The sequence below is a fragment of the Sebastes umbrosus genome, chromosome 1, assembly GCF_015220745.1.
Source record: "Sebastes umbrosus isolate fSebUmb1 chromosome 1, fSebUmb1.pri, whole genome shotgun sequence".
In the NCBI taxonomy this organism is placed as follows: domain Eukaryota; kingdom Metazoa; phylum Chordata; class Actinopteri; order Perciformes; family Sebastidae; genus Sebastes; species Sebastes umbrosus.
In genome coordinates, this window is record NC_051269.1 from 5,318,666 (window position 1) to 5,345,841 (window position 27,176).

The 27,176-nt window shown below is 41.1% G+C and overlaps 1 protein-coding gene across 2 annotated transcripts in view; it reads right to left on the reverse strand.

Annotated features, from left to right (window-relative positions):
- fhit (fragile histidine triad diadenosine triphosphatase) overlaps nt 1–27,176 on the reverse strand; it is a 350,019-nt gene that overhangs the window by 74,475 nt on the left and 248,368 nt on the right. For both annotated transcript variants that reach the window (XM_037774213.1, XM_037774208.1), the window contains exons 5-6: nt 10,242–10,387; nt 5,328–5,357 (exon numbers count right to left, since the gene is read on the reverse strand). In XM_037774213.1, coding sequence (XP_037630141.1) covers nt 5,328–5,357; nt 10,242–10,387 — 176 coding nt within the window. The remainder of the gene's footprint in view (nt 1–5,327; nt 5,358–10,241; nt 10,388–27,176) is intronic.

Consider the following 27,176-nt stretch of genomic DNA (forward strand, 5'->3'; position numbering starts at 1 on the left):
CTCTCTCCATCCCGTTAATGGAGATGGGGGGCATGTCCCTCTACCCGTCTCTTCCTGTAATCCACAATCAGCTCCTTCATTTTGCTGACGTTGAGAAGGAAGTTGTTGTCCTGGCACCGAGATGTCAGGGCTCTGACCTCCTCTCTGTAGGTTGTCTCATCGCCGTCTGCGATCAGCCCGATGACGGTCGAGTCGTCAGCAAACTTAATGACGGTGTTGGAGCTGTGTGTGGCCACGCAGTCGTGTGTGAACAGGGAGTACAGGAGAGGGCTGAGCACGCAGCCCTGAGGAGCGCCGGTGTTGAGAGTCAGGTTGGAGGATGTGGTGGTGCCTATCCGCACACCCCTGGGGTCTGCCCGTCAGGAAGCTCAGGATCCAATCACAGAGGGCGGTGTTCAGTCCCAGGTCTCTGAGCTTGATGACGAGCTTGGAGGGCACAATGGTGTTGAATGCTGAACTATAGTCAATGAACAACATTCTCACATATGTGTTCCTCTGGTCCAGGAGTGAGAGGGCAGTGTGGAGGGCGATGGAGTTGATTTATTTGGTCTGTATGCAAATTGAAGTGGGTCCAGTGAGTCAGATAGGGAGAAGATCTGTCTAACCACTCAAAGCACTTCATGATGGTGGAGGTGAGTGGTCCTGGGCGGTAGTCATTCAGGCAGAGGGGCTATTTTTTGGGGACAGGGACAATGGCTGTCTTCTTGAAACACGTGGGGACTACAGACTGGAACATGTTGAAAATGTCTGTGAAGACATCAACTAGATGGTCTGCACACACCTGGAGTGCTCGGTCAGGGATGCCATCAGATCCAGGTGCCTTGCATTGATTAATCATTTTAAAGGATCTGCACACATCTGCCCTGGATATTATTAGTGGGGAGGGGTCCTGGGCCTTTTGGTCCTCCTCAGCCGGGGAGTTGGTCTCAAACCGTGAATAGAAGGTGTTCAGTTCATCTGGGAGAGATGCAGACATTACCTTAGACCTGACATTTTTCCTCTTGTAATCTGTGATGGTTCTCAGACCAGCCCACATGTTTCTAGTGTCAGAGCCCCGGTAGTTAGACACCACTTTGTCCCTGTATTGTCTCTTTTTGCACTGCTAATAGCACCCCGGAGGGCATACCTGGATTTCCTGTATTCATCCAAATCACCTGAGTTGTAAGCAGCGGTCATTGCTTGAAGTTTAGCTTGAATTTCCTCATTAACCCAGGGCTTTTGATTCCGGAACGTCCTCACAGTAATCCTTGATACAATGTCATCGAAGCTTTTGCTGATGTAGCCAATAACCATGTCCGTGTATGTGTCTATGTTGTTGTCTTTAAACACACACCACTCCGTAGTGCTGCAGCAGTCACATTGAGCTTAGTGTGATTGGTTTGACCAGTGCTGAATGGTCTGCGTCACCGGTGAGTCACTTTTGAGTTTCTGCCTATAGGCAGGCAGAAGCAGAACTGAGACGTGATCACATTTGCTGAAGGGAGGGCGAGGGAGGGCCTTGTATCCTTCATGGAAAGGAGTGTTACATGGTCGAGTGTTACCTCCACGCGTAGCATAGCTGATGTGTTGATGGTTTCGCGGCAGGACTTTCCTCAGTTTGTTGAAATCCCCGGCCACAATAAAAGCAGTCTCCGGCTGTGAGGTCTGGGTCCTGTCGATAACTCCATAAAGCTCGTCCAGTGCTTGGGTGGTGTCGGCGTGTGGTGGAATGTACACCGCTGAGAGAACGACCGATGTAGACTCCCTTGGGAGATAATAAGGACGGCATCCGATCATAAAGTCCCTCTGGAAAAATGGCCGAGTCCAGGATCGAGCCAAGTCTCTATGAAAACCACAACGTCACAGTTCTTAATATCCTGTTGAAAAGTCATCCTGCTCCTGAGTTCATCCAGTTTATTATCCAGTGACTGGACATTAGCCAGAAGGATACTCAGCAGAGGAGGCCAGTTTTCCCGTTTCTTCAGCCGGACTAGGACCCTGGCTTCCTTTGTCTCCTCAATTTTCCAGTTTCAGCAACAGGTAATACCAGCCATGGATATTCTCTGTTGTTTGTCGTTCGTGATTAAAAAGTGCTGTGCACAAATTATATATATATCATATTGTATGATAGGGCTCGCTTTGGGGATGCGCATGTTGTGAAATAAATTAAAAATAAGTACCAGGTTAAACAAAATAAAACAAGAAAAAGAACAAAGTTGAGGAGGATCTTGAGACACAGCAGCCGTCCAGGCATATACACAGAGGTGTCCATGTATCAGTCAGTTCTCACTGGTGAGTTATATCTCAAAGATTTTACAAGTCTGTTTTTCTTCTTCCTTTCAGTGGTCATTAAAGGTCACATATTGTAAAAGGTGAGATTTTCATGTCCTTTATATTATAAAGCAGGTTTAAGTGATATATAAGTACTGTGAAAGTATCAAAATGCTCAATCCACAGATAAATGCACACAGCCCGTAGTCAGAAACTGTGTGTTTGAAACAAGCCGTCAGGATTTCTGTCCATTTGTGATGTCACAAATCTAAAATATTTTGTCAATTTCACAGTTTTAAACGTAAACTTTCTAAATGTGTCCCAGTTTATTTCCTGTTGCAGTGTATGTAAATAACATCAGCTGAAAGGAAGTAAACATGGACCCAAGCTGTTTCCTAGCAATGTAATTCCATTGCCATTCCGTTGAAATGAGCTAAAATGGAGTGTTTTCAGACAAAGGGTGTATACAGGTATATTCAGACAGATGTGTTGTTTGAACATTAAAGCATATAAACATGTTCTATTAGAAAGCCAAAATACAAGTATGAACCTGACGATGAGCATGATAAGTCCCCTTTAAATATGTTTTCGTGTTTGGTATCTGTAAGTCCTGACTAGGATAAACCTTCATAGCTAATGACTGATGGACTAACAATACATGCAATATCTCCATGAATAGCTTTAACAGTCTCTAAAACTGTCATTTTTTTTCCTTTGTCAGATGCAGAATATACTGTATGTAGACTTTTCCTAATCAAAATCCAATCATATCTTTCCTGTGTCTCCCTTACTGTGCCTCTCACTCAGCCTTTCCATATCCACTGCATTCAGTATAGTCTACTTTGTGCATATTACATCTTATCATCTTTATCTATAGACACTCATATATAACAGCCAGGCTTGCTTAGTAAACAAACGGGATCTATACACAGACCTCCAGATGATAAATCACTATAATCACGCTGCATTTTCCATAAGACAAAAATAAAATCCAATTCCATCATTCAAAACAGAGAGATTTGTCTTGTGTCTGTGCGACTCCAGGCAGTGAGTTTATAAGGGGTGCATTTGCCTCTCTCGTATAGCCTGCCTCACTCTTATTCAATCAAAGGACCATTTTTATTGCTCTCGCGCAGGCACCTGATTGCAATAACCCAGTTGATAGATGGGGGTGGGCCACTGCTGTAGCAGGTGTGCTATATGCGCCAAGATAATCTGTTTTTATAAAAAGACCAGACAGGTCTACACATCAAGAGTTGCTTTGTGTTAAAATTACTTGATAAAATATGTAGAGTATTTCAGCGAGTTAAGGATCAGTGGGAAACAACAGCTCCTCTATTACCGCCTTGATTCACTGCTCCCCCGGTGTGCCTTCCTGCAGTAAAGGCCCTCAACAAAAAGGCTCTGCAAGGATATTTCAGAGATATTCCGATAATGCTAAAATATAACCTACTTGCCGTAGTGAATCTAACTGAACTCAAGCAAAAATGCATTACTCTTTGACCTTGTTTGTATTGCCAGATGAAAGCCATTTCATCTCAAACAACCTGTAGATGAAAAATGGAGGTTGTTGTGGAAATGGAAAAATAAAGATCTTTTAAAAAAGGCATTGTTTCTCTTCGGGCACACGGTGGAGATTGCTTTTTTAGGGAGAGGGCGGTAGGTGGCTTGGGAAAGAAATTCAGCTGGACAGAAGGACTTTGCCTTTGTTACTAACTGAAGGATGAGTTAGTGCACTTTGGAGCTGAATCAGCAAACAGTTACATAGTGAGAGCAGTTCTGGGGCAAACGGAAATACCCATACTATACTGTTTATATGTGTAGAGGGACTGATTTTTATTTCAAGTGCTTTTAGGTTTGGAACCACAGGATTCCGTATTCTTTAAACAAATTAGCTCATATTTGCCTAAACCTAAAGAAATTGTAATTTTGCTGCCTAAACCTAACTGATTTTTTGCCTAAACCTAAAGAAGTTGTAGTTTTTTTGCCTAAACCTAAAGAAACCTTTTTGTTTATGTTCAAAAGGTGACGTTTCATTCAGTTTTACAACATGTTAGAACATGTTACTTTAAAGTTTCACTTTCACTTTTACAACGTAGTAGGCGTAGTAGTCCCCTAACGACCTACATCTATGGTGCTTATAGCGTCTGATAACGCCTATTTAATGGCCTGATAACAGTCGAATCGGGCGTTGTGTCAATCTAAGTAATCGTACAAATGGGGTTATAAGGGTGCAACCTTTTTGGACAGTCTCTCCTTAAAAGGCATTCATGGTTGTTTGCATGGAAATTGAAAGAAGCAGTTGTTTAAAGAATGAAAGAGAAGTTCCAACCCTGCCCCACTTTCACATGCATGCCAAGCGCTGCATAAAGTGGGCCTGATTGTCAGTTTTCCTGAGAAGCAGTCGCTTTACAAAATGTTTAAAATGTATTTTTGCATTACGTGTTCCCACAAAGCTTTCTGTTTGGATTCAGAAACAAAAATGTATTTTTCTGTATTTTCTCAGTGCTGATAAACAGAGACACCCCCACCCCCTCTCTCTGCCTACAAACAAAACTAGCACAGACACATTTTTTCATGTGGAATAACCAAAACTACTTCAACTTTGGCAGGGACAATTTGTGTCCATGTCAGACCCTTCTGCCAATAGTAAGAAACTGGAAGAGAAAAAAATTTTATTCTTGTGAGGCATTTCACACTATTTCTATTGTAAGTAACTATGAACAAAACTGTCTTCAAAATGAAGACAATGCAATGTAATCTATCTGGTACTAAATATAGCATAATAGTGCAGTGTGAAGGGTTGAGTGGAGCTTTGAGTTGCAGTGACTGGTAATGATTGTGTCCCTTCTCACTTTAACCTATACGAACCCCAGTGGGAACCCCAGTCAGTCACTTGAATCATTCCATACAGCCTCCAACCAAACCAATGATTTAAACCTTTTTTAGAAAAGATCTCTAAATTATTCAGCCGTGCCAAGAGTTTAGCACCACAAATGTAATGATTATTTAATAGTGTATAACTGTTGTAGAGGCCTCATGACATATTTAAAGGCGGTGAATTATTAAGTTCTCACCTTCACGGTTTGTCCGGCTTCAGGGCCGTCCTGGCGGGAACAGAAAGAAGAAGTAATTAGAAAAAGAGCTGGGAATTCAGAAATATTGACATCAATAATTCAGAGATATATTTTAATTCCAGATCAGCTAGAGGCACCTCGACCTCTTTTGCCCAATTAAAAAATAACAAAAACAAGATTTCCCCCCTAATTTCTTTCATTGCTTCCTGTTCTGATATTTATTTCTTTATGACCATTTTGTGTTCAAATTTTCTCCAAGTGGAGGGACAAGAAGACAAAATTATATGTTTGTACATTTACATGAAATACAGTATGTCATACACACATGACGATATACATAGATTTCATACACTATTTGAAACTAGATTTGCATGTTTTGTAAAGAATGTATCTGCAAAGTGTTCACTGAATTTGTACTTTGTTTGTTGTCCTACAACATCTGCTCCTTGTAACTAAACCACACTTAATGTTTTCATGGTAAGGTATGGGCAACATGGGACGCTGTGTTAGGGCCATTGTAAGTGAAAAAAAATAATAACAAGGCAAAAGTGAGCATGGCTCAAATACCCCCGCTCATTGCTTGACCTAAAGTAGGGCCAAAGGTTTTGCCCTTTTGGAACTAATGGAATAAATGGGCATTAACTAATTAACTAATGGGCACCCTGGACTTCTAACCACCAAATGGCACAACTAGACCCGCAGAGCGCTATATACCCCCAACTACGTTGTCACGGGGGTATAATTATGGAGCCATTTTCTGAGGTTAAAGTGGCAAATTTATGAGAAAAAACTTAATAATTTACGAGCTTATAAAGACGTAAATTAACGAGAAAAGAAACTAGTAGAGTATAAAATAGTGGAGTGAAAAGCCGTAGTAGTGAAAACTCCTGTTTTTTTTGTTAAGGAACCACTTAATCACTTTATTTTGCAAGGTTGGATCAACCTCAGCACACCACATGTGCCACCGTTAAACACTGCCATAACATGAGCCGAGTGCAAAATATATTATATTGTAGCGAACCCTCCATCCATCTATTCTCATCCTTTTATCCGGGGCTGGGTTGCAGGGCCAGCAGGGTAATCTAGACGTAACCCTCTCCCCACCAGCAAACTCTAAGGACATAATTCACCATAATCTGTGGTTCAACACAGGCAGTTCTGTAATTTTTCTGTGTTGTTTTCCCTTCACACTGACACAGTAGTTGGGCACAGTTTCAGAGGCTGTAGCAGGCTCACGTTTAGAGCTAAGGTAATCTTATGAAACTAGAAAAACCTAAGGAATCCATCGGTACCAGCCGTGTCACGCTCCAAGGTCAGGCTCAAATTTTGGCGAGGAAAAACTGGCATGGCCAAGGGATACCTTGACGTCTGACCTCAAGATATGTGAATGAAAATGGGTTGTGTGGGTACCCACGAGTCTCCCCTTTACAGACATGCCCACTTTATGATAATCACACACAGTTTGGGGCAAAAGCCACGCAGCTTTATGCATGCAGTATAAATGTGTTAGTTTTGCCCATACTAAAATGTTTTCTGCTGACTGGGGTCCCTAAACAGTCTTGAATTACATAAATTGGGTTTCACTGTAAAGCTGAGACTCTTGTGGATCCAATGAGCCCAACTGTATTCATGTGTGATGATGTTAGTCCCCATAGGAGACATTTCATTGTAGTGAGACCATTTCTTGAAACTTGACCTCACTGTATAAAATGACCTGTGGTGACCTCTAGGATAATCACAGCCTCATGAAACTTTACAGCCACAAACTAGAGACCTAGAGCATTCAAAAGACATACAGTCTTTCCTAGGTAGATTGACAATAAGGGGGTTTCTGAGCAGTTTCCACAACAGAAGTGCTCGCCATCTAATCGCCAACAATTCTTGCAGAAATCTCCAAATATCAAAAGTTTTTGACACCAAATCACAGCATGGCATTTTACTACGGTGTTCCTCAAGGTCTTGGTGTCTTAATGTGGTATTTTTGAGGGATTATTGATCATTTTTATCAATTCTCCAGTGATACAAATGTTTAAATTTAGCACCAAATCTGTGTAACAAATGGTATCAACCCAAAAGATGCTACACCAACTTATCAGATGTAATAGAGCATGGGAATGACCGTTTTTATTATTATTCATGAACAACTTGACACACAGTGCTGAGCTGCATCTTAAATTAATCTTCAGGTTCTCAGCTTTCAGATGATGTACACCACTTCTATGTGACATCTACTGTTGACCTGCTATCTCCCCCTAAAGACCCCTGTACCCCCCTAAAAAAAGGCAAAAACTGGTTTAAATGGGTCTCTAAGGGTTAAAAGTGTCAGTGTGTAACTATGGTAACGCAGTGTGTTTGGAATAACATCTTCTCAACGGTTGGTTTTTAGTGTTGGTTGTACTGAAATTAAAGACGCGCGCGTAAATTTATGACTTTAATCTCGAAGATTTGTCTCTGAAAATTTTAATTATTACCTACAATATGCCGTCGTAGCAACTCAGCTTATATTATCACTGGATCAAATCACTATGTGTTATATCCGTGTTAACATTAACTGTCCTCTAATATAAAGTACATTTAGATGTGAATTAACATTAAAAAGGTAGAGACAGTATTGTTTGTGCTCTGATCTTTTTTTTATGTTACATTCTTTTTCTTCTCTCTTACTTCTTCAAGTACTGACAATGAAACATTTGAACCTTCTTCTCAGACTGTCATACCAGGCGTGATCAAATGTATCGAGATTATACTTCTGTTATTCATTAGAATAAAGGTGATGACTGGAATCTGCATGCTTCCAATACATATCACACATCAGTGTGGCGCATGAAAAAAACAAATAAATCAAATCTGATGAGCTCTTTTCTTTTTTTCCAGCACTGATCTAAAATAAAATAGAGCGTTTGTGTCACCATCCAAAAAAATCTCTTTTTCACCACCAATCCTCCAGTGAGGTTGATTTGTGTGATATTATTATTTGTCAGGAGTGGCGTACTGCAGAGAACAGTTGCCCCCTCCTGCAGAGAGTTCCCCTTTAATGTGTTGGCTGTAACTGGGGAGCTGTCACAACTAATCTCCTATCATCACTTCTCATCACCTCCGCAGTCAAAGAAAATGATATCCAGGTAAAGATTACTCGTTGCTGCTCTGCTTTCCCCCTCCCACCCTTCTCTCTTCTAACCTGTGAAACCATTTTCTCTGACAGGGCCGCAGAGTGAGCTAGGTGCTATTTTGATATTAGCATATATATCACCAGTTATGCAGAATAGGCCGTTCAGTCTGAGACGAGAGCCTGTCGGGGTGTCAGAGTCAGCTCTGTATTTAGCTTCCATCATACGACAGCAGAGCTGATCCATACTGAAAGCACAGATAGGCCTCATTCTGCTCTTTCCAAGTCATTCGGTCTTTTATTGAGTTGCAAAAAATCTTTTTTTCTCTTTTCAAATATAAACAACTTATTGTCTGGATTCACAAACGCTGATCTGCTCTATTCTGTTTTAACCTCTTTAAATGTGTCCTTATAGGAGGGACTGAAACATTTTATCCATGACACTAAGAAAGTACAATATTTATACTGAAATGAAGAAAACTTCATGTTTTCTATGTCTGGTCTACTTTTCTTTGGGAACTTTGGGATCAGCCCAGCAGGATTTGTAAAGGTAGAGACAATGGTGGGTCCAGCAGGGTTTAAAGGAACAGTGTGTAGGATTTAGTGGCATCTTGTGGTGTGGTTGTAGATTGCAACCAACCCTCGGCTCAATCCTCCCTTTCTAAGACTGCGGTAACGTGAGCTGCCGAGTGCTAAATCGTGATATCGCTGTTAGCCTCGCTCAGGGGCCATCTTTACCGTAACAACACTACTTTAGGAGCAACAGAAGTCAGACGGCTGCTGGCAGTACTGCGGTTTTGCGCTCGTTACTGCAGTTTCACAAGCGTGTTGGAAAACTACGGCCTTCAGGTAATGGTGTTTGTTACGGTCCCCCGTTTAGGGTTCAGGGGAGGAATTTTTGATCATTTTTATCAATTCTCGAGCGGTAAAAAAAGGCGAAATATATCACCAAATTTGTGTAACAAATGGTATCAAAGATGAGACATAACAGAGCATGGGAATGACCATCATATACTTCTATCGTAATGTTCTAAACCCTTCTACACTTTCACTATTTTGACACACAAATAATCTTCAGGTTCCCAGCTTCCAGATGAAGTACACCACTTCTATGTGACATCTACTGCTGAGCTGCTATCTCCCCCTAAAGATCATCTGCCCCCCCCCCCCCCCCATTAAAAATTACCAAAATGGGTCTATATGGGGCTCTTAGGGTTAAAGCATGTAAACATATAGAAATCAAAAACTCAAGTATAAACCTGGAAATGAGCATGATATGACCCCTTTAACATTTATGTGAAACTTAGATTCAGGTGTTTCTATTATTATGTCCACCGCATTTATGTAAATGACGGTAGGCTAACCTGAACTCCACTCTTTATAATGAGGTTCAGTTCTACAGCATCACAAACTACATCCTCCCAAATGATCAGTTTCGACACAGACTGAACAGTATAACATTCATTTAGGGAGGATTTATTGCAGGACTATTGTATTGCTGCATTCGTTTTAGCTACAGTAGGTGTACTGTACCTAATAAACTGGCGACCAAATATATAACCATGTTTTTGGTTTTGTAAGGCATCAAACACACGGTGCACAGCACAGGAGAAAATGACTACTTACCTTTTTTGAATAACAGGGTTATATGAACTACTATGTCTTTTGTATACCATCATCAAAATATCACGTATATCATTTAACACCATTTCAGAGATGAGGCCTGTCTATGACTGTGCATTCAACTCCCCGCTACAAACTGAAGTTGATGCTACAGTATCTTTGAACAGTTCCCAAGTCTGTTTTACCTGGACAGCGATGGTGAGTGAGGTGGCGTTGAAGTGCTTCTCCACCAGGGCGGCGACTCTCTGAGTGGTGCTGAATAAGTCTGCCACCTCATCCGGCCGAAGATCCCGAAAACGCTCCACTGGTCTCAGAGGGCACACCAACACATCTGAACAAGTTCTTTTAAGGAATTCTGCTGAAAACACATTCAAATATGTCTAATCCTGAAACAGTAAAGTTGAGTTTAGTCACCTCTTAGAAATGATCTAAAACCTCTCAGACTTCATAGTGAGTCTTACACCACGGACAGACCACTCGCGTGAACAGTGCGTGGCGGCTGCTTGATTCATGCATTGGTTGTTCACACCAGCTGCGTTTTTGCTGTTGCTGCTGTCAGCCCTTTCATTCTACATAGAGTTTGCCTTTCATAATGGCCATTTCATTTCATTATAAATGTCATTTATATTTATTTTAGACAGAGAAAGGTTAAGAAATGTGTGGTAATTTGTAAATAATAGTAAAAGTCCACAATTATTACCCCGTACTATATTCATTCATGAAGCTCTCCAAGTTACTGCATGTTCTACAACACTGCCCTGCAAATATTTCAGAATAAAAGCCTTGTGTTAACAAATAAAGGAATTCTGTCCACAGAAAAAAACGCTTATGGGCTTTTATTTTTAAATGAAAGCAGGAAGTGTTGATTTAAACCCTGTACTTTATTCATTCATGGAGCTCTCCAAGTCACTGCATGTTCTACAACACTGTCCTATACATATTTCAGAATAAAAGCGTTGCCTTAACAAATGAAGGAATTCTGTCCACTGAAAAAAACGTTCAAGGGCTTTTATTTTGAAATGAAAGCAGGAAATGTTGATTTAGAAATAAATCTTACTTTTTTCATCTTTGTAGCATTTTCTACAGATATAGACATTGAAACTGTAGTAATGTTGCTGATATGATGTTAATATACAGTCTGTAGTTTAAGGCTCTATTGTGTAGCTTAAACCTGAAGGAAGACGAGTTTCCTGGATAACACATTTTGATAAACAGGTCACATGATTATTTCAAGGAAATACATTTTTTTTTTAAATGTTTACATGATTCATATTCTTTCATATTCACAAATCACTTCTTCATGTTTATAGAACCTGTAAATTAATTCATACAGTTTAATTTAGTTGTTGTTATTAAATAATATGATTCAATAATAATCTGTCGATTCCCGCATTGGGAATGGATTACAATATAATATATTTTAATACATTTCTCACTTTCTCCCTGATGGTCTGAATAAGTCACTAAATTCGTCACTAGTCACGTATTAGAAATAAAGTTTCAAAGACCTGCTAAGTTGTTAAATCTAGCGAGAAAGTCAACACTGTTTGAGACACAGTCCAGGTGTGATACTGCCAGCACTGCAGATCTGCAGGGTGATAAACTGTAAACTGAACTCGGTTTTTGTTGCTTTGCTTAAATTTCCTGTTTGGACTTGCATCCCATTTTACCCTGTATCAATAAAATAGAACTATATAATGTGAATGTGAAAATTAAGTTGAAGATTTTTTTAAAATACAAGTAGTGAAAATAAAGCGTGTCTCCGTTTTGATTCATTAATAAAGAGTGAAACAAACACGAAAAATTATCCATTTCATTTAAGTCCGGAAAGGTCACAGAACATATTGCGAAGAAATCTTTCCCACGTCAGAGCTATTGCACACAGAAAAGTAATCAAGCTCAGTGACAGAAGTAAGACACAGTTTGATGAGTGGTATGGCGACTGCAGCAGAGAGCAAATATCCAAAAGGCTTCAGGAGCATGTTGCTCTCCGTCATGGGTCATTTGATCAATAAGAGTGGCTTAAGGGAACAAAGTGAGAAGCAGTTCTCTGGAAAGAACGATACAAAAAAAAAGCGATAAAAGAACACGGGTGCAGCACTGGCCGAGAATGGAGATGAAGTTGCACGAGAATACAAAGCTTTGTGTCCTTTTAAATTTGAGGCAATGTTCAATGATGACAAGGAAAATTGTATCTATTGTATCACACTGCTTTTACCCAGAATATTCTTGAGTCAAGTATCATTCATTTACTTTTATTCTGGCTAACCAAAACCACCATCTTTTCCAAACTTCAAAGCAAAAGTTGGACAATAGAAAATAAGATCAATACCACTCTACTGTTAAATATAAGGCTACAGACATCAGCCACTTAGCTTAGCACAAACAAAAATGGGCTATTTGCTGGGACCAGTTGCCAGGCAACCAGTGGAGATTCCAGGTCCAAGTCTTCGGCAAGTTTGCTCAATTGTAATATAATAATAGAGAAAAAACGACTTGACACTATAGAGATATTTGCGCTACACCAGCTCTTTACCGAATTAGATATTTAAAGGTCACATATTGTAAAAAGTGAGATTTTCATGACTTTTGTATTATAAAGCAGGTTTAAGTGATATATAAATACTGTGAAAGTATCAAAATGCTCAATCCACAGATAAATACACGCAGGCCGTATTCAGAAACTGTGTTTTTGAAACAAGCCATTAGTATTTCTGTCCATTTGTGATGTCGCAAATCTACAATATTTAGACCATTTCACAGCTTTAAACGTAAACATTCTAAATGTGTCCCAGTTTATTTCCTTTTGCAGTGTATGTGAATAACATCAGCTGACAGGAAGTAAACATGGACCCAAGCTGTTTCCTAGCAACGAAATTCTGTTGCCGTTCCGTTGAAATGCGCTAAAACGGAGCGTTTCTGATGGGTGAATACAGGTATATTCAGACAGACAGTATGAGAAAAATAATGTGTTGTTTGAACATTAAAGTATATAAACATGTTCTAGTAGAAAGCCAAAATACAAGTATGAACCGGAAGATGAGCATGATATGTCCCCTTTAAAATAAAATCAACAATCAATCACCTATCATGACTGACACTGAGGTATCACGATCTGAGAGTCATTTTTTTGTCATCAAGAAAGAGTTTATAAACAAAAAATGTATCCAAAGGGGCCTTATATTTCAATATAAGAAAGCATAGCGTCTCTGAATCAATAAAAAAAATTGAAATACTTTGATTTCTTTCACAAATCAGAGGCATGGGAGATGGTGTTAAAAATGCCGACTTAGTGAAGAGAAAATATCAAGGCTGCGAGCAATGAAAAAAAAAAAAAAAGTGAAAGAGACATTGGAGTTCATTCCCCTCTCATGAAACAGCATCCTGTTGCGAGAAGATGATTACATCTTAGCATTTCATGCCACAGTGGCCTCGTCTGGGAGCCATTCATCTCAAGAGCCACAAACAGAGGCACCAATGATCAGTTTGCTCTTTTTTCTGTGTGTGTGTGTGTGTGTGTGTGTGTGCGTGTGTGTGTGTGTGTGTGTGTGTGTGTGTGTGTGTGTGTGTGTGTGTGCGAGGCGCACTCGAATGGAACCAGATGTCACATGACCTGATATCTTTCTTTCCTCTGTGCTGCCGTGGTGATGGAGCTTGCCCGCATGAAAGATGAGGCAGGCTGAGGCTGGAGAGCGCAGAGAAACAGACAGAGCTTGTTTACTTTGTGTTGCTGGATGAATAATGTCTCAACAAATGCATTAACCTCAACAAGTTATCCACTACTGTACGCTCTGGTTGATCTGTATCTGGAGAGTATAGGCTACAGGCCTAAAGTCTTCTCTACCGCACTTTACCGAAACATAAAGGTTGCTAGATAGATACAGTAGATAAATAAATCCCTCTAAGGTTAAGCAGAGCTATTAAAACTACAGTAAATTCCTTTATTTATTTTTCAGTATTTGTATTTCCTGTTGCCTCCACTATGCCTTTTTTTATCATTGTTAAGCTGCCATCAATCAAACTCAACACTTCCTGCACAAATGCTTCACATTAACCCCTCAACACTCCGACAGCACTCCAGATAAGGAATCCTTTGGTACCAACCATGTCATGCTAGCTTATCGGTTGGAACACTAAATAACGCTACCGCTAAGTTACGCTAAATTTTGTTGAGGAAAAATCAGAGTGGTGATTTTCAAAGGCCTATTAACCTTTCGCCTCAAGGTATGTGAATGGAAATGGGTCCTATGGGTACCCACGAGTCTCCCCTTTACAGACATGCCAACCTTATGATAATCACATGCAGTTCTGGACAAAACCATGCAGCGTTTTGCATGAAGTATAAATGTGTTATTTTGTCGCCTATATTCTAAAATGGTGTATTTGAATATTTCTGCATACTGGGGTCCCTAAACAGTTTTGAATTATATAAATTGGGTATCACTGTAAAGCTGAGACTCTTGTGGATCCAATGAGTCCAACTGTATTCATGTGTGATGATGTTAGTCCCCATAGGAGACATTTCATTGTAGTGAGCCCATTTTTTTAAACTTGACCTATCTGTATAAAATGACCTTGTGGTGACCTCTAGGATAATCACAGCCTCATGAAACTTTACAGCCACAAACTAGAGACCTAGAGCATTCAGAGGATGGATGGCTTAATAATAAGGGGGTTTCGGAGCAGTTTACAAAACAGAAGTGCTCTCCATCCAATCGCATACAATTCTTGCAGAAATCTCCAGATGTCAAAAGTTTTTGATCCCAAATCACGGCATGGCTTTTTCTATGGTGTTCCTCAAGGTCTTGGTGTCTTAATGTGGTATTTTGAGGGGATTATTGATCATTTTTATCAATTCTCCAGTGGTAAACAATGGTTAAATTTAGCACCAAATCTGTGTTACAAATGGTATCAACCCCAAAATTGTTGAAAAAACTAAAGACATAAGTGTGCATGGGAATGACCATCATTTACTTCCATCATAATGTTCTAAACCCTTTTACACTTTCACTATTTATTTCAATTAATGTATTGATTAATTTATTCATGTTTATTTCTTGTTTATGACTAGAACAACTTGACACACAGTGCCGAGCTACAGCTCAAAGTCAGTACATCTTCAGGTTCTCAGCTTTCAGATGATGTACACCACTTCTATGCAACATCTACTGTTGACTTTTTATCTCTCCCTGAACAGACGCTGATGTATAAAATCAGTGGAGGTCCACTTTAAGTTTGTTTGTATGCTGGCCCATTCTCTCTTATGAACTTTCTTTTGTTTCTGTCTTGCTTAGTTAGGCAGCAAGACTAATTTGTATGTTAGCGGGGATGGAGAGTAGAGCCATGAACCAAAACGGACATTATTCAGCCATGTGAAGCTGCAAACACATTGCATCTTGTAACGGGATACCCTGAGGGTTTCACTCCTCTTACTGAAGAGGGTCATTTCAGCCGTCAAATGGACTATGAGTGAAATTTGACTATGGTTAGACATATCTGCTTCTTATATGAATTTACTACAGGGAGGAGGTTGGGGTGGATGATTGGATGCTAATATGAATCCTTTTTGAAACAGTTATCTGGCTCATTTTAAAGGACACTGACAAACACGCTATTTCCCTGTTTAAGTTAGAATCTCGAAGATCTCTGTTTCGTGCTCTTTGGCGGCATCTGTGGCGATAAGCTGTAATTGCAGGTGTGTTTTTGGGTATCACTTTAACTTGTTTTTGGAGTTTCATCATCTGTAGTCATCGCTCTTTTCTTTGTTTGTTCAGCCATCGTAACCGTTTACTCGCAATGCTAACAGGGACTGGAAAAAACAGTAGTCCACTTCATAGACAAGTGTTGTAGCTCCGCCTACCCTCTGTGGTGGACCAACCACTGATGGTGGTGGAAAACGCATCACTAACTGAGCACCGCTTGTGAATGTTGCCACAGACACCCAGTTCATAATAGGCCACTGCAAATGTGAGGGTGGGTCATAGGCTCAATCCCTTTGTGTGTTACCTCATACTGACTATTACTACTACATACTGACTACTACTACTGCTACTACTATATACTGACTACTACTACTATTACTGCTACATACTGACTATGAGGACTTGCCCATCCAACACAGTGAACTCAACACTTTTTACACTGAACTATGTGAACTAAACATAAATCCCTGCTGTAGAATTATCCAACATGAGGGTAGTTGAAAAGACACCGGGCTGCAGGAGCCCAGAAAAGCTTTTGTCGTCCTTGGCAACCCAACCAGGAAGTAGACTGTACACACAAAGCTGGCATCCTAATCATCATCTCAGCCTAATAAACACTGTAACTTTTCACAAGGTGCCAATCCCTCACTCCCTTTCACCATATGCCAATACACACAGCATCCTTCAATGTGTATCTGCGCACACAACACCACCTTTATTCAAAGGGATCCCAAATGGCCCGGGTCTTTAGCGTGCCAGGGGTGGTTGATTTCATTCCCACAACTATTGTGTGGGTGAGAGAGAGGGGAGAGCTTTCCATATGTCTCTGCCCGGGCCAATCTTATCTTCAGCTCTGAGCAGCCTCTCCCCCTCCTCTGTCCCCGGCCGGCTGCTCCAGTCGCCGGGTTTGAAGGATGAGATTGAAGAGCCGGAGCATTTCCATATAGTGAGAAAACCATCTGCTCATATCCCATTATTATCTGTCACAACAGTTATTTGACTGCTTTCGTCTGATTCACTCCCGGGGTCGTGGTGCATGTAATAAGAACAAGGCATCGCAGATTGGTTTTACATTGCAAATGCAATCATTTCTTTGAGGGAAAACATCTGTCCCAGTACCCCCCCTTTACCAGCACTCACCCCATCCCCACCATCTCCATCCCCAATGCCACACTGTCCTTTTTTACACTACTACACCACCCCTTCCCTCAGTGACCTTCCTCTTCCTCTTCATCCCATCAGTATCACACCAATTTCACACTACATACTAATTCTAATATAGTTTGATTCTGTGGGCGGATCACGCTGGAAAAGGACCAAATGAAGTCGACGTGATAATGGCCACATGCAGGATGAGATTGCTCCAGGTGGGAGTGTGGCGTTGCTGGACCGGGGGTGGGGTTAAATTGAATTGAGTATATGAATTTTTGTTATGCTGTCATATCAAAAAATAGTGTTCAAATTCAACCATGCGTACATATTTTATTTCCTCATTTGTGTATTTATCATACCCTGCATGTGTTTTTCAATTATTATATTCTTGTTATTCTTTTTTTCTCACCGATATTCAGATTTTTTTTTTAGATATGATTCATTTATTGTTGTTTTGTTTCTGAACTCTCTCCACAGGTGTACAGTTGAACTATTGTCAACAAAGTGCTTTTTATTTTTACAAACTGTGAATAAATCTGCATTTAGAGGAAAATGGTAATGTGCGTTAATGTCAACTTTATTACACGGTATAATTTGGGGATTTAGAACATAGTACGGATTGGGACATAAACATGCCCTCACATGCAGTCTCAACAGTCCTTGACACCTTTCCTTCCCCCCTTTTCATTACGCTTTGTGAGAACTGAGTAGCCCGATTAGAGTGGATGGAGATTAATAATCAACAGGTGTTCCCACAATAGGAGCAACCCGTGATAAAACCCCAGACAAACAATCCTGGCACGGTTTTATTTTTCTTCTTTCTTTATGAGTGCTGGAAATAATGTGACTCCACCAAATGGCTGGGGGTCAAAGGTATGGAATTGGGGGAAAGAAAGAAATCAATTTTCAAATGCCAGCGGCCGGCAGGGTGAGCGGTGACACAAGTTATCCCTTTGCAATAAAATGATGAACAAAATGAAAGATAAATCTGCACGTTGTAATTGTGAGCTGTGACGTGGCTAGTAGTGATGTGCAGGTCGACCCAGAACCCCGTGGATTTGTAGTGAGCTCACTAAAATATCACGGGTTCGGTGCGGGCAGGTGACAAATTGACAAAAGCAGCGTTCTGAGTAATATTAATAACTTACAGAAACATTGATGCTATAGTCCTATAGCCTTCTCTTCCCCTCTCTGTCTCCCGTCACGGGCTACATTTTATAAAGTCTGAAAACAGAGCCATGAGGAGGAGCAGAAGTCTAGTTTTCTCTCAGAGCACTTGAATTACAATATGCTGAAAGGTTATTATGAAGTTTTTCGGCCAATGATGCCAAAAATATACTGACTACTGCCACTTTAGCGCCTAGACTTCGCTCAACATGCAGCTCCCGTCGTCAAACCAGACGGCAACATGGGCTGGCTTACATCCACACCGGACTGAACTCGCTGTAACAATGTGCTTCACTCGACACACGCAACATACCAGCCTGATGAGGATGAGACACACACACACAAACACACACACACAAAACACGCTATGACGCTCAAGTCTGCATGGCTCTGTCCTTGTTTCAGAGGGGGGGTGCGTATTATTAAAACCCTGACCCACGCATCACGAGTGGCTATAGTCCTTGGAATAACACCAACAGTGGTCCAAGTATTTTCAGCGTTTAGATGAATGTTTTACTATCATATAACTATTAATCTTAGTCAGTTTATCATGTATTTCCAAGAGCACCAATTTGATACTCTTTAGAACTATACCATTTGTTGTCTAACATTTTATTTTTATGGATTAAAGCTGAAGTAGGCGAGATTGGAGCAAATCACTGTCAATCATTCGCGAACTCCGACCAAACGGTCAAACTAGGCAGCACTGATCAAATATGAATCAATATTCTGATACGTTAATGCCTATTTCTCTCCTCAGATGTTTTCAGAATCATCTTGTAGTGCACGGTTTAGCTGTAAAATGAGAACGTTTGTGACCAAGCAGCCATGTTGAGATCAGGTTTAGATGGCTTGAAGGAATGCCAAGTACCGGTCACATGTGACCGGAGCACAGCCAATAGGAACGTTCTCTCAATGAAATGACCTGTGATTGGTCAAAGTAGTTGTTCTAAAGCCTGAAAACAGAGCCATGAGGAGGTGCAGAAGTCTAGTTTTCTCTCAGAACACTTGAATTACAATATGCTGAAAGGCTATTATGGAATTTTGGCCCAATAATGCCAAAAATATACTGCCTACTGAAGCTTTAAATGATTATTTATTGATATAATTTTTTTATTGTAAAGGTCAGCTCAAAATTATACAAATAAAACAAAGGAGTAGATAGAGGTGTCAGTAAACAACAGTTAATAAATACCAGGTGAGCCAGCGGATTGCTCAGCCACATCAATTAGGCTGATGATGCGTTTAAAGTCAAACCAAAAGTTTGGAACTGAAACAACGCCTTCTGATATTTACATGTCTGAGTGAGATCTCGTTGCCGCTGGGACAAAACTGGAGTAACTGTCTAAAGCCCTTCTTTGCTTTGAGAAGAGGCTACAACAAATACAAGTGAAAAGAATGACACACCCTCTCTCTCTCTCTCTCTATCTCTCTCTCTCTCACACACACACAGACACACACACACTCCCAGTATAACAGGCAGTGATGAAGGCAGCAGGCCCTCAAATAAATCAAAATGCCCTTTCCCTTGGCAGCTCCAAATCCTGGACGGCCAAAACAAAGAGATCCATCACTGCTGCTGCAACAATTGGCTCTTTCTGCCTGATTACAGCTGGCCTAAAATGGCCCCCATCACCCCATCATGCCCTGGAAAACGACACACACAGCTCCCGACACGGGCATTCATCTACACACAAATATCAAAGGGCTCCAGTAAAGTCGGGACTATACGTCTGATTTGTGTGTATTAGGTGCGTGGGAGTGGAAGCAGGAAAAAGGGCAATATGGTGCATTCTCTACTTTAATATCATCAAATTGCAACAACTTTAAGCACTCTTTTTTTTTAAATACATATTTTTCTTTCTCATTTTTTGTTCTCATCAGTTTATGACATACATTTCAGAATATGTAAGTCCTTTTTGAGACTTTCAGTCACGCTGAGACACCGAGAAAGACATCCGTTTTAATGGACTTAACCAGGTGGTCAGTGCCACCGCTGCAATTTTTCCTAGACATCAGTGTTGGATGAGTTTTAAGGCTTTGTTTTCACATGCACAAAAGCCATCACACACACACCCCACCACCAGCTGAGAACTCTGTCAGCCCTTTAAGCACACAATAAAACCATCTAATTAAGAGCTGTGGTGTGTGACATAGAACACGCCCTGTGTGGATCTGTGAGTGGGTGTGTTGTCGGTGTTAAAGATAGGAAAACAAATTAGCTTGAGTGAAAGAGATAAAGGAATGAAAATCTCCTGGACGTTGCCTGTCTCTCTGTCTGCCCTCAGTATTCTTCTTCTCGTGGCCTTCAGATGGAAATGACACTTCATCAATCCATCGAGTAAAATTACCAATTGTACTCCTCATCGCGAGTAATTTTTTTTTTTTGAAATGGTGGAATGATTCTTTTACGTTATTTAGACAGACATCAAATCTTCTCAAAATGTTCCCTGTCTTCAGATGAAACTAGATTTAACCGCCTCGCGGTTGTATGCCTGCGCAACCCATGTCAAGTGTCAGTTTACATCCATGTTTGTCCAAAATGTCATCACTTCATCATTTATCCCGTTAGACATTTGTGTGAAATTGTGTGTCACCCTAGAACCACAGGTGACAGGTTCAGAAGCTGTTAACGCAGGGCTCGCATGTCCATGGTGCGTTGTCAAGGCAAAGGCATCACCAAACCACTGCAGGAGGAACTCACTATTGCCGATGAAGTGCTGGCCCACAACAGCACGTTGTGGGCGGGCAAAACGAACAGTTAAATCAAAACCAAAAAAAAATAAAAGGATCACAAAGGCAGCGGCTCACTCGCTGCAAACCAAATAAAGCCAAACACAATTAATCCCACGCAACAATTCCTCTCAACAAAACAGAAAGAAAACAAAGATAATATACTTCAAAACCCACCGGCTACCGGCTGTACAGCAAACATATTCAGATTCCCCCAACTACTATCGGCTGCTCAGAAAGCTCTCAAAGCAGCGACCCCGCAGCGAAATCATGTTCCTCTGTGTCCTCCGGTGTCCTCCGGTGCTCCTAACGGTATCTACAAGATTTCACAGACTGGAAGAAAACAAGCAGTCAGAGTTGATCTGAGGTCTGCTGTCAACTCGCGAACTCCGACCAAACGGTCAAACTAGGCAGCGCTGATCAAATATGAATCAATATTATGTTACGTTAATGCCTATTTCTCTCCTCAAATGTTCTCAGAATCATCTTGTAGTGCACGGTTTCGCTGTAAAATGAGAAAGTTGGTGACGCCGCCGCCATTAGGAAAAACGTCAAGTTCCGGGTCACATGACCGGAGCACAGCCAATAGGAACAATCTCTCTCTGAAATGACCTCTGATTGGTCAAAGTCTCCCGTCACGGGCTAGATTTTTTAAAGCCTGAAAACAGAGCCATGAGGAGGAGCAGAAGTCTAGTTATCTCTCAGAACACTTGAATTCCAATATGCTAAAAGGTTATTATGGAATTTTTGCCCAATGATACCAAAGATATACTGCCTACTGCCACTTCAACGCCTTAACTTCACTCAACACACAGCTCCCGCCTCCACACTAGATGGCAACATGGGCTGGCTTACATCTACACCGGACTAAACTCGCGGTGTAACAATGTGCTTCACTCGACACACGCACCATACCAGCCTGATGAAGGGGAAGAGGCAATGGGCGGACTCAGAGCCAATAGGTGCACTACATTACAGGTCTGGCCAGACCAACCATCCCACAAGATCAGTTCCACCTCACTACAGTCATAATTAACATAACACAAACGTGTTTTGTGAGGTCACGGTGACATTGACCTTTGACCACTGAATTGTAATCAGTTCAACTTTGAGTCCAAGTGGTCGTTTGTGCCAAATTTGAAGAAATTCCCTCCAGGTGTTCCTGAGATATCACGGATGGACAGACAACCTGAAAACATAATGGCTGGCCATGGCTGTCACCGACACGGAGGCATAAAAACAAAGAAAAGAAGGGAGAAAAATGTATTTCACTTCTTCAGAAGTGAGACGTCCTGCAGGCCCTGGACGCTTTAATGTCCCCCTTCTTCAGTTCCCAGGCCTTACAGCTGTGTCCCCTCCTTCACTGCTACACTGGACTCCAACAGGTCCTCAGCCAACACATCATCTCTCTCTCTCTCACACACACACACACACACACACAAAGGGAGCTGCAGGAGTAAATGGGCTAGCATATTAACCGGCAGTGGGGGCTCATGGTGTGATGTTTCTATACGTGGGTGAGCGGGGGAGAGATGGAATAGCTTCATATATTAGTGACACCCTGAGGGTTTTTTTCTTCTTTTCTTTTCTCTTCCAGTTGGCAGGATAAACATAGAAGCACAGAGTAAAGATGTCTTGAGCTGTGGAACAGCAGATGAGTGACTTCTTAAGGATTTTTTATTTAAATTCATCATCCACTGAAAGAAATGCTGTAATGCAAAATCCCAAATAAGAACAAGTGAAAGGGACAATTTAGTTTATATTATGCTTTTTAAGAGAAAATCCAAATTTAGGCTTGTCTATTCTTTTTATTGGATTAACTGTTTTTTTACTTGAGGAGTCTGTTTTTTGTTATTTTTTCTTTTCTCTTTTACATGATGGGGTCCGCTCACATTGATACATTCTATTTTATGTATTTTATATAAATTCAAATGACAGTAAACTAAACTAAGCCCAGTTTTCAAGGCTTCTAAATTACTGCCCACACCTCCGATTTTGTTTAATCAATCATCCGATCTCATCTGTGTGGGTGGGATAAAGAATATGGACGCCATCTCTCTGCATAGATAGCTAGCTATAGCTACATGCATAACTGTGACAGGCAATCCGCTCAAAAGACAAACATGGATGAGACTGATGCTGTACAGGTTGTTGTGAGTTGACTTGCAGAAGTAATAACTCTAATAGCTCGGGTTGGTAATGTTCTTCAAAAACATTTTTGTTATATTTGTTGAAATTGTCATTACATGACGACAGCGATCGATACATGAAAAACTGCTCGGACAAAAAAAAAGTGGAATCTGTGGCTGTCGCAGGACTGTAATAAACTACCTGCCTGCCTGCGTGCACTCTGCCCATGCACTCATTGCGCGTTACCGGAGTGAGCTGTGAGTATTAACAATAGCCGAGTTGGTTATTTACGTTCATAATGATAATGTTGGGGGAGCGTCTTTGGAGGGAGGCCTGAAGGGACGGACTGTCAGTGTTGGTGACTTGGTGACTTTCACTCTAGATTCAGGGACTTTTGTAATGAGTGCTGCTCGTTACTTTCATTGAGAAGAGTTGGCGACACTGGGCTGGTTTTATAGGTTGGTGCATTTTTTAATTCTAGCGTAACTCTTGCTGGTCTCTCAGCATTACCAGCCTTTCTTTTTTGTGGTGAAAAAATGTTAAAGGTACAATTGATAACATTGATAACATTCAGCCAATAGATGTCACATTCTCCCTCATTCGTTCCATTGCATTCACTTCACAACTAATGGTTGCCAGTTCGTTGCACACCCTGCATATTTTATTATGGTTGAGTGGAGTGAGACTCAGTCATGCCAAGTGATGAATCTTCCGTGGTAGAGTAATGAAATAATTTTGAAACATGTAGCTATATGCCTACAATACGTGTGTGTGTGTGTGTGTGTGTGTGTATGTGTGTGCGTGCATGGCGAGATTGAATTGGTACCGGTGTGAAGCCGGGCGCTCTCCATCAACCTCTTCCATTTATCCGTTTTTTCCACACTAACTGGCAACACGTGATACCAATATCTTTTTACTACTTGTTGGAATTGGGAACCAAATGTCAGATATCTTCCACAGAGATAAACAAAACATTCATTTTGGAGAGATAGACAAAAAAGCTAAAAAAAAAATATGAAAAAAAGTATGCATTTCTTGTTCTTCTTTATTCTCTCTATCTCTATCTCGTCACCACACACTTGAAAATGGGCCCGATTGTACTGAGCTGCTGCATGTTAGATTTTTACTCAAAATGCTGGGCAAAAAAAGAAGACAATTTCCTGTCAAAGCCAGCATGGGCTGCGTAGAGGCAAAGGCAGTAAAGGCTCCAGTGAAGAGGAAGGTGTGATGCCTGCCAATGAGGAGAAGTTAAGCTCGGGCAAACTCAGCAGGCAGCCACCAGTCAACACTGACAGGCAGCACAGAGAGAATAGGAGAAGAATAAGTGCTCCCCATCATGTTCCTTTCAGAGGAACAAAGCCTCGCACTCATCGGGAGTCTGCCTCAAACTCTAAAACGTCTACTCACTTGAACACTCGCAGCCTAAAACATACATCATTCCTGGCATCACAAAAACAACAGGGGTGGGAAAGAAGTGAGGAGGAAGAAAATAGAATCCGAATTTCATTTCAATATGCTCTATTGAGATTTGACAGGCATTGTGCCGACGCGGAAGGCACTGTTTTATGAATCAGAGAGTCATTGTCTGAGGAGATAAGATTTTTCTTCGCCTGCGGTTGAATAGTCTTTAGAACTGATTGGCAGTGATTAGCCAAAAAGAGCCACTCTATGAGAATATGAAGGCCGTGACAGCTGCAGAAACTTCTATTGACAAGACGTGACACCTTCATTTTGAGGATGGTTCACTTCGGTTCAGTTCAGATCCGGAGCAGATAACAAAGCAACGCGAGGAAAATAGCTGACCAGCACCAGCCAGCAACCGGCAACATGTCCCAACTCGGGAGACAAAATGAATCTAAAATCAAATTGAATCTATACAATCATTCAGCCTTAACTGACACTTCTGCACCCACAATATGGCCTGTGGGAGGAGGCAAAGCTGTTTAGCTCCCAAGTGCCGACAGCCATATATGTGATCTATGATATGGAGAGAACCTTTACCTGAACACAAGGGCAAGCAAGCGTGCTGTTATGCGTCCCCCATTATAAATACACAGCCCCTCTGTTGGAGGGCGTATTATTCAGGGGGCTCGGCATGCGTTCATGATTTATAATTGAAATATCACCCGGCCTGAAATGCAGACAAAAGCGGAGGATAAATAATCATATTAGGGAGGAGATGCAGTGCTTGAAATTATGCACACACTCTTCCGTATTCGCCCCATAAAACTGACATGAAGACCTGTAATGTTTGATGAATATACAGTGTGTGCAAAAGTAAAGTCGGCAGGTTCTGGGGAGCAGCGATAGCAGCCGGTTATGCGGAGTACAAAGCGAGATTGTTATCTGCATTTAAATGGAATAAGTCATATTTAAATATTCCATAGAAGATTTCATATTAATATTGCATTGACAGGATGCAGTGGCTCCTATCTTCTTTTTCATTTTGTCAGAGTTTGCATCTGAAGCGTTAAATCGTGCGTATGCACTGCTGTGGTATAGTAGCACCTAACGCAGGGCAATCTGGGTGTGAAACAGAACCTATGGCAAGCTCAGGTCAATCGATGCGGTTAGTTGTTAGTTAGTTTGTGGCACATATCTTGTTGCTATAGTTACTAAAGGTGTAACATTTAAGATCTGACCAGATTTTTTGTTTGTACAGAATGTGAAGAGTGTCGACCTTATGTTAAACGTTTTATTCTATGTATTGTTTTGCAGAGCTTTTCTACTGAAATGAGCATGCTAACCGGCTAGCCCCGGGCCCCGTCCTGTCTTGTAATGCCACTTGTATCTCTAGAGGTGATAGTGAGTCACTGTAACGTCCAGTCTGTCCTCAGTCCAACATGAGAGGACCAAGAAGGAGAGCTGCCCCCGAGGGCTTGTCAATAATTCATCCGTGATCTGTGTACGTTTTAAGTAAGGGATAATGTACAGCTAGCGGGTCATTGTTGTGAAAGATTCCCCAACAGGGCAAAGCGGAGGGGTCTCTCATCGCCCTGAAGGGGATTCTTTCACAACAATGTACCGCTAGCTGTACATTACCCTGCTTATTACACGGCTACTTACTGAAGACATCAATATTTTTGACACAAAAACGGTCCGCCAGAGTCCGACATCTGAACTGTGTCCATAGCCACGGTCTGTTATACATAGCAATGGTATGTTATGTTATACATAGCTACGGTCTACGTTGCAAAATGACTTCATTAGTCTATCATAAAAGATTCATTACTTGACATGACTGTTTGTCTGAATCTCACTCCATAAAATATGCAGGTTGTGCAACGGACTGGCAACCACTTTTTGTGAGTGAATGCAGTGGAACGAGTGTGTATCTAGTGGCTGAATGCTATCAGTGTTGTCAATGTTATCAATGGCACCTTTAAGGGTCAGTCTCACTTTCCTCAGGTGGTGTACTGTATATCCATGTAGCTATTGTTTATTATTTTATTTTTCCAGGTTTTAAAATATCCGTCTGTGACATTTCTGCCACACACCCAAATTTAATGGTGGGGAAAATAATTTAATTTATAGGGCTCAGAGCATTGACATTTTGTATTCAAACAATTCAACAGCAATGTGTCTCCAGTAACAACGTCCACATTACTCTGGACTATCCACACATCTCACGGTCACAGTTCTCATTGGAACTACATTTTACAGAAGCTGTTGTTGTTGTTCTTTGTTTTTTTTTGTTATAATTTTTTGCTTTATATGGAGACTAGTGCAGTGACCATTCAGAACGGGCTAATGCTTGGCCTGTAAAACACACCCAAATGGCTACTCATGGTCAGGCCCCGAACAGCTCTAGATTAATTATGATGTTCACATGTGAAAAGTATTGAATTATGTTACTATTCTAACTCATTGTACCCCGAAGTAACTTACAAAAAGGCCTCAAAAAACATTTAAAAACATTTAATTTGAATTTACATTTTTAATTCAAACATTACATTTCATTTAATGTAATTCCAAAATTTACATTTTAGTTCTATATTTACCTGACAAGGGTAGATTAGATTCTCAATACGTGTTCCGTTTCCAAATATCGCCTGTCTGAAAATTTGCTGCAATCGTTTTGGGAGATCTGAGAGCCGCTATAGGGCACATGGCACACGGCCCGGGCCTACTTCAGTCTGCTGGTAAAATCATGCTTGATTGTTGACTAAGCCCTCGGCCACACTGGGAACGTCAAGAGCGCGTGGCGACTGCGTTACCTGTTGTTTTTTATTTCGC